Genomic DNA, 8,919 nt, shown 5'->3' with positions numbered 1-8,919 from the left:
GTCTCTAAAAAAAAAAAAAAAAAAGGCTATGACAAACACAGTTCCTAACCTGAAGGCCTGCACAGTAGTGAGGGAAGAAGGCAGGGAAAAAACTACAACACCAATTATTATTTAATTAGAGCAGAGTCAAATGAGATATGACCCTTTGATCTTAATCCTATCTCTTGGAATATAACTGTAAGGGCCCATTTAGACCTCCAGAATGGGTATAAAGACTAAAGTGGGTGTAAAGTAGAAACATTTCAGCTGTGAAAGATGCAGACATAAATCTTACCTGAACTTCCTTTATCACACTAAAACAGAGCCTCCTGAAAATACAGTTGCCAATAACTTCCTTGAGTGAGAGTTTCCTGGGTATTCGGTTGTCATGAAGACAGACCACCCATTACCATTACCATCAAAAAGCCCAATAGAACCTTCTATACTTTCCCACTGAAGTCCCCAGACCCTGCCTTTTATTAAGTTGACATAATAAAACTTTACTTTGGGATATTCTGCAATAGTAAGCACACTTGTAAATAACCTTTGTATTTTCTCTTGTTAATCTATTGTCAGTTAATTCAAAGGCCCAAATATTGGACCAAAGGTGGAAGAGGAAAAGTTTTTTTTCACCATAACCTTTTGGCTTGTCATAAATCACTAGACCCTAATATCTTACTTAGTAAAATAGAGGGAAATATCACATTCCCTCACAAATAACTTCCCAGGACAGATATGACAAGTAGTTGGCTCTGAATTTTGTGTTTATGAATTACATACTTAAGGAATTTTCAAACATATGCTTTTTAATTGTAGGAAGTGACTTCTTGTTACATCTTCTAGTCATTAAATTCTAGAAGAGATCAATGTGACTTGGAGGAATGAGCATTGAATTTGGAATGAAAAGATCATAATTTGAGTCTGGTTCTACAACATCATACCTGTTTGACCTATTTGAGTTCCATTAGATTCACCTTATGATATTGCCAATAGTGGCCAGGTGCAGCAGCCCACGCCTGTAATCCCAGCACTTTGGGAGGCCAAGGTGGGCAGATCACCTGAGATAAGGAGTTTGAGACCAAGATCAGCCTGACCAACATGGTGAAACCATATTGTATACTAAAAAAACAAAAAAAAAAAAAAAAAAAAGCCAGATGTTGTGCTGCATGCCTGTAATCCCAGCTACTTGGGAGGCTGAGGCAGAAGAATCACTTTTACCTGGGAGGTGAAGGTTGCAGTGAGCCGAAATCACACCACTGCACTCCAGCCTGGGCAACAAAGCAAGACTCTATCTGGGGGGAATAAAAAAAAAAAAGGAAATTACCAATAGTTATCTGGTTTTGATCTACAAAAATGGTGGCAATTTTGTATGATTTAACCTAATAATTTCTTTATTAAATTAGGGCTTAAATTAGATGATGATGTAGATGTTGGTGTTCTTTAAATTCTAAAGCTCTTTACTATATATGTAGAAAAAATTTATTTTTCTTTTAGGCTAATAAATGTAGAATAAAATTAGTACATTAGGTACTGTATTGGAGTCCAGTAACAATTGCTTTTGCATTATGTACTGTTTTGGATTCTGTCCTATACCTTTGTACATGTTGATGTCACGTAAAAACAGTTTGAGGGCTTTGGAATAAAGGCACTACAGAAATACAAGAAAATTAAATTGTTTTTCTGGACCAGATGTATTACCTGAGATACTTTTAAATATCTGTAGTCCACTGGACAACTTACTCTAAATAAGGATTAATGAATTTTGTATTGTTTTTATATAGGAAAATAACAGCTCTGACTGGTATAAAAATAATACAAGTTTCCTGTGGACATTACCACTCCCTGGCATTATCAAAAGGTAAGAAACACTTTTTCGATCTGAGTGTGATTAGGAAGTAATTTTTTGAATAGGAATTATAGCTATTGATTTTTAATGCACTGGGGCTCATTTAGAAGTTTTTCACTCTCCAGGTTTCATAAGATATATTGTTTTTCTATTTTTTCTCAAATTTCTTGGTCCTTATTATACTCTAGAAAGTCCCTAATTCATGATGCCATAAGGGACTGTCTCTGGTTATTTGACCTAACTGGCCAACTCTCTCAGCTTAGTAGTGGCTTTATTTCCAGCCCCTTGCTCTTTATGCTAAATGAAGAGCACACTGGCAAACCCAGACAGACTAAGGACAATTCATCTGTTTCACTTAGATCGATGAAAAAGAAGTCAAGGTGTCAAAATCATGACTCTATATTTTTTGTTTTTTAATTTGTACTTATTTATCTTTATTGACACATAATAATTGTACATCTACACTCTACCAACCTCCACCCTCCATTGTCCATCCTTAATTCAAATTTCTCAATGGAGAGTCTGAAGGAGGGAAAATTTTTTCTCTACCCTTTTACATGTAGTATTTGGGAACATGCAAATTAAATGAACAGAAACAGATTAACAGAGAAAAGGCACCCAATTTTTATTTATTTTTTTTCTTTTTTGAGACAGAGTCTCGCTGTGTCACCCAGGCTGGAGTGCAGTGGCACCATCTTGGCTCACTGCAACCTCCACCTCCCAGGTTCGAGCGATTCTCCTACCTCAGCCTCCCAAGTAGCTGGAACTATAGGCATGCACTACCACACTCTACTAATTTTTGTATTTTTAGTAGAGTCGGGGTTCCCCTATGTTGTCCAGGCTGGTCTCAAACTCCTGACCTCAAGCCACCTAAGCCTCCCAAAGTGCTGGGATTTCAGGCGTGAGCCACTATGCCCAGCCCCCAATTTTTATCAATATTTTTGTGCACAACAGTTTACAGAAAGGAAGTGAAACTAAAAGTAGTGGTTAGACTTGGGTAGTTACATACTGTTTTAACAAAGTAAAGGGAGTTTGGGCTTCAAGGGACAATAGCTTGTAGGAAAGTGACTAGGAAATACATAGGGAAAGCAATGGAAGATAAGGGATATTTTGGTAAATTTGTTTATGCAGACTCATCTCAGTGCTGCTTCATCGTCTTCAGTCATAAAGTTACTCTTCTCTCCCTGGTACAGTAGAGTGGAGATACCTCCACAAGGGGAAACTTATGCCCTGCTTTTAGGCAGATAAGAGAAGGGCGGAAACCTCTCCTTACATCTGTTAACTCTCAATTGCCTTCAACTCGAAACAATTCTTATGCCAAAGTAGCATATTTTGGTGTGGCATATCCTGATCCCCTTCAAGAGACTGTAACGTTTATATGTTCCTCAGGTGATGTCCTATGTATCATTGCAACTGCGCCAGGGTCTATGGACAGCTAATATTTATCGGTTACCAGCTGTCCATTTATTGGACACCTAACATTTATTGGACAGGCATGGTTGCTCACTCCCAGCATTTTGGGAGGCCAAGGCGGGTGAATCACGAGGTCAGGAGTTCGAGACTAGCCTGGCCAACATGGTGAAACCTTATCTCTACTGAAAATACACACACACACACACACACACACACACACACACACAGAGAAAAAATAGCTGGGCATGGTGGCAGCGCCTGTAATCTCAGCAACTTGGGAGGCTGCTGCAGGAGAATCACTTGAACCCGGGAGGCAGAGGTTGCAGTGAGCCAAGACTGCACCACTGCATTCCAGCTTGGGCAACAGAGAGAGACTCCATCTCATAAAAAAAAGACAGTAAGAGGACAGAGAGTGAGTACCTGGGTGGAGAGAAGGGGCCTTTCTATTTTATAAGGTGGTCAGGGCAGATATCTCTTATAAGGTGACATATGAGCAGAGACCATATGAAAAGGGAGGGAGAAAGTTGAGATGCTGCCCATGAAAGAATGATCCAGACACAAAGGCCATGAGATCAGGGCGTGCTCCGAAGTGTACTCCCGGAACAGCAAAGGGTCTGGAGAGGAGTGAATAGGGGGAGATGAAGTCTGGGAAGTGGGGGTGAGCCAGACTGGTGATGTGGGGCCTGTGATGGGACTCAGTCCTTCATTGAGTGAGATAGCAAGCTCCTGAGGTACTTGATTGGACATATATATATATATATATATATATATGTATTTTAAATTGCATTTTAGGTTTTGGGGTACATTTGAAGAACATGCAAGATAGTTGCATAGGTACACACATGGCAGTGTGATTTGCTGCCTTCCTCCCCTTCACCTATATCTGGCATTTCTCCCCATGCTGTCTTTCCCCAACTCCCCACCCCTGGACTTATATTTTTAAAAGGATCACTCTGGCTACTCTTTGGAGAACAAACTGCTGGGGGCAAAGATTGCCTTGGGGAGATTAGTGAGGTGCTATTGTCATTCTCAAGGAGAGAAATGTTGGTGACTTAGCTAAGGTGGTAGCAGTGGAGAGATGAGAAATGGTTGAATTCTGGATAGATTTTGAAGGCACAAGTTTTGAATTTGCTGGGTTGAAGAGTATAAAAGAGAGGAGTTAAGGATGACTCTAAGATTTTTGGCCTGAGCAGCTGAAAGAACACAGTTGCCCTTAACTGGGAGGGAGAAGAGTGGACATTGTTTGAAGGGACATTTGAAGGTGACCTTGACCACCCCACTTGCCTTTATTTGGAATACTTTAATCTCATTTTTTTTTCTCTATCTCTCTTTTACTGTGTAAAGATTTGTAACATTGAATAGAAATAGAAGGAAATCCTACCATGTGCATCTTGGAGACATCATGCTAAGTAAAATAAACCAGACAAAGAAAGACAAATACTGCACGGTCTCACTTAGATGTGGTATCTAAGAAAGTCAAATTCAATAAAATTAGAGAGTAGAAAGGTAGCTGCCAGGGCCTGGGGGCTTGGGGAAATGGGAAGATGTGGGTCAAAGGGTACAAACTTTCAGCTATAAGGTGAATACGTTTTTAATGTATAGCCATGTGACTATAGTTGATAATCGTGCATTGTATACTGGAAGTTTGCTAAGAGGGTAGCTCTTAAGTATTCTCACCACACACATACACACAAAAGTAACTGTGTGAGGTGATGGATATGTTAATTAGCTCATTGTGACAATCATTTGACAGTGTTTATGTATTTCAGCACATCACATTATATACCTTAAGTGTATAAAATTTTTATTTGTCAATTATACCTCAATAAAGCCACAAAAAAGATTTATAGAATTAGTAGTTTCTATTTGAATTTATTATTCTAATATGTATACAATTCTTAATTTCTCTTCTTTGTCTTTGTAGATAGCCAAGTGTTTTCATGGGGAAAGAACAGCCACGGGCAGCTGGGCCTAGGGAAGGAGTTCCCCTCCCAAGCCAGTCCTCAGAGGGTGAGGTCCCTGGAGGGGATCCCGCTGGCTCAGGTGGCTGCTGGAGGGGCTCACAGCTTTGCCCTATCTCTCTGTGGGACTTCGTTTGGCTGGGGAAGTAACAGTTCAGGGCAGCTGGCCCTTAGTGGGCATAATGTCCAAGGTAAGGAGATAGTCTTGTTTGTGCAATAAATCATTCTTTCTTTCCAGGTGGAAGACCAACTTGGCAAAGGGCAGTATCAATGGTTAAAACAGTGGTTCCCAAACTTGTGACACATTAGAATAGCCTAGGGAGCTATATTAGTTTCTTGTTGCAGCGGTAACAAATCATCTCAAACCTAGCAGCCTAAAACAACACAAATGTATTATCCTACAGTTCTGGAGGTCAGAATTCTGGCAGGTCTCACTGGGCTAATGTCAAGGTGTTAGCAGGTGCCTGCCTCTACAGGCTCTGGGGGAGAATCCATTTTCAAGCCTTCTGCAGCTTCTAGAGGCCACCTGCATTAATTGACTCAGAGACTTCTTTCTTCTTCAAAGCTAGCAATGGCTGATCAAGTCTTTCTCAAGTCTTGTTACTTTCACATAGACTCTTCTGCCTCTCTCTTCCTCAGTTAAAAGACCCTTGTGATTACAGTGTGCTCACCTGGATAATCCAGCGGACTCTTGCTTGTGTTAAGGTCAACTGATTAGCAACTTTAGTTCCATCTGTTTCCATAACTTCCCCTTACCACGTAACTTAACATATTTACAGGCTCCAAGATGAGGAAGTGGGAGACCATTATTCTTTGGGAGGCCATTATTCTGCCTACTGTGGGATCCTTTAAAAACCTCAATGCCCAGGTCAGACCCCATACCTATTAAAGTATCAGTTGTCATTAGCGACCTCACAGGTGATTCCAATGTGAAGCAAAGTTTAGAAATTGCTGGATTGGGAGACTGCTAACATTAGGTGAAACAACCAGTTCCTCTAGACAAAAGAAAACTTCTGTAAACAACCAGTTCCTCCGAACACAAAACTCATCAGGATGTGCTCCCCACAAACTCAATCCTCTTCTATTCAATTCCTTACATTCAGCTAACATATAGTTAGCACCTAACCTGTGTCAGTCTCATGCTGAGCACTTATACCTTGTTTCACTTCACCATTTCAGCATTAATTAAGTTTTTCTTTCCTTTCCTTTTTCTTTCCCTCCCCTCCCCTCCCTTCCTCACCCTTCTCCTCCCTTTCCCTTTCCTCCCCTGCCCTGCCTTCCCCTCCCCTCCTCTTCTCCTCCCCTTCCCTCCTCTTCCCCTCCTCTCTTCTCCCCTTCCCCCCTCCCCTTCCCTCCCCTCCCCTAGCCTCTTTTCCTTTCCCTCCTCTCCTCTTTTCTTTTCTTTTTTTTCTGTCCTTTTCTTCAGACAGGATGTTGCTCAGCTGCCCAGGCTGGAGTGCAGTGGAATGATCTCAACTTACTGCAATCTCAGCCCCCTGGGTAGTTCAGACCACAGGCACATGCCACCACACCCAGCTATTTTTTTGTATTTTTTGTAGAGATGGGGTTTCACCATGTTGCCCAGGCTGGTTTTGAACTCCTGCGCTCAAGCAATCCATGTGCCTCAACCTCCCAAAGTGCTGGGATTACAAGCATGAGACACCCATGCCTAGCCAGCTTTTCTTATCATCTCAATTTTTATAATATATTTGCAGAGCACCTATCATGTGACAGAAATATGTCAAAATGGTCAGAATCAATATGGAGTCACTTATTTCAAACCCTAATAAAATGGAGTTGGAGGGGAGGGATCATGAAGGGAGGATCCTCACACAGATCCACCTGATAATAACTATCCCAGAGGACTCTACCAAAACCACAACCTTGCAGCTAAGACCACTTCTATGGGACATCTTTCCAGTAACAGTGTTTCCTAACTGCAGCCTTGCAAGTATTCCTTACTAAATGGCAACCTTGCAGTCAGGTTGGATTCTGTGAAGACCCTCTTCTAGCAACGGCCAGTATACATGTTACTGCCTGCAATCAGTCCTTGTAACCAATGAACTTCTGTTTCAAAATAACCTGCACATACTTTAAAATTCCCCCTTGCCTCAGCCTTCCCAGCTATGCCCATGGCCTGCTATGGCATGCATATCCTGGATTGTAATCCCGTTGTCATTCATTCCAAAAAAACTTTTTAGAGAGCCTCTCTGTTGTTATTTTAGGATGACAAATTAATACAACACGATGGCAGTCGTATCAGGCATGAGGGTCTTGAAGCTTAGCTTTCTAGGTCAATAGACCTAGAAGATTCCAGAAGATTAGATAGCTTCCAGAAACAAATGTTAAAGGAGCATTTCTTTTTTTCCTTCCCAAGGTAGGGTGTTTCCTCTGTTTTATACTTAGAATAGTTTACTTTTAAAATTATGTTATGAATTTTAAGAATAATGAAAGATATCACTTACATAAAAATATAAAAAGGTATTAAATATATAGTCATGAAATCTGCAAACTATGTTAGTGAATTATAAGAATAATAAAAGATATCTTTTATGTAAAAATATGAAATATAAAAAGGTATTAAAATGTAAATACTCATGAAATCTGAGTCTGTTTCTTATACTCTAGAAATTCTGCTTTGTTTCAACAGTGCAAAGCAACAAGCCTCTCTCAATTGGTGCACTGAAGAATCTAGGTGTGATTTATATCAGCTGTGGTGATAAGCACACTGCCGTGCTTAGCCAGGTAATCCAAAATGTGTTGCTATGTTTTTAAGTTCCAGAGAAATGTTAACAAGATACATGTACTAATTATTGTTGAAAGCCAGAGACGTTAGCCCATTTGGGCCACTGTAACAACGTACCACAAAAAGAGTGGCTCGTAAACAACAGAAATCTATTTCTCATTGTTCCGGAGGCTAGGAAGTCCAAAATCAAGGTGCCAGCAAATTTGATGTCTGATGAGGGCCAAACTTCTCATTCATAGATGCCATATTTTCACTGTGTCCTCACATAGTGAAAGGGGTGAGGAGTCCCACCTGGGCCTCTTTAGTGAGGGCACTAATCCCATTCATGAGGGTTCTGCCTTCATGACCTAATCATCCATCAAAGGCCCCTCCTCCTAATATCATGGCATTGAGGGTTAGAATTTCAACATAAGAATTCTGGGGTGACACAAACATTCAGACTGTAGCTTAAGATATGTATACCAAAATCTAGACATAGCCATTCAGTGTACACATACCTAAAGAGGAGATGTGAACCAAATACAAATCATAAAGTTTTCAAGATTCTATAACATAAGCTAATTTCAGCTTTCGGAAGTATCTTTAGATACCTACTAAATTAGGTTAATAGCCGGGTGGGGCGACTCATGCCTGTAATCCCAGCACTTTGGGGGGCCAAGGTGGGTGGATCACGAGGTCAGGAGTTCCAGACCAGCCTGGCCAACACAGTAAAACCTCGTCTCTACTAAAAATACAAAAATTAGCCAGGTGTGATGGTGGGCACCTGTAGCCCCAGACACTTGGGAGGCTGAGGCAAGAGAATTGCTTGAACCTGGGAGGTGGAGGTTGCAGTGAACCGAGATTACACCACTGCACTCCAGCCTGGGCAACAGAGCCAGACTCTGTGTCAAAAAAAAAAAAAAAGGTTAATACAGAAACTAATTCCTTTTAGCAATTATTCTTTTTTTTTTTTTTTTTTTTTATTGAGATGCAGT

At 40.7% G+C, this 8,919-nt stretch overlaps 1 protein-coding gene across 6 annotated transcripts in view; it reads left to right on the top strand.

Moving 5' to 3' along the window:
* The window catches only part of HERC6 (HECT and RLD domain containing E3 ubiquitin protein ligase family member 6), a 67,069-nt gene that overhangs the window by 4,282 nt on the left and 53,868 nt on the right, over positions 1-8,919 (top strand). For all 6 annotated transcript variants that reach the window (XR_005202894.1, XR_005202895.1, XR_005202896.1 and 3 more), the window contains exons 3-5: positions 1,761-1,837; positions 5,163-5,390; positions 7,850-7,944. Coding sequence is in view for 3 of the 6 variants with exons in the window: in XM_017545106.2 (XP_017400595.1) it covers positions 1,761-1,837; positions 5,163-5,390; positions 7,850-7,944 (400 nt within the window). In the remaining 3 variants the exon portion in view is untranslated. The remainder of the gene's footprint in view (positions 1-1,760; positions 1,838-5,162; positions 5,391-7,849; positions 7,945-8,919) is intronic.

This window comes from Cebus imitator, unplaced genomic scaffold, assembly GCF_001604975.1.
Source record: "Cebus imitator isolate Cc_AM_T3 unplaced genomic scaffold, Cebus_imitator-1.0 Scaffold177, whole genome shotgun sequence".
Taxonomy (NCBI): Eukaryota; Metazoa; Chordata; class Mammalia; order Primates; family Cebidae; genus Cebus; species Cebus imitator.
Note: the sequence above shows the minus strand (reverse complement) of the source record. Positions and strands in the feature narration are given on the sequence as shown.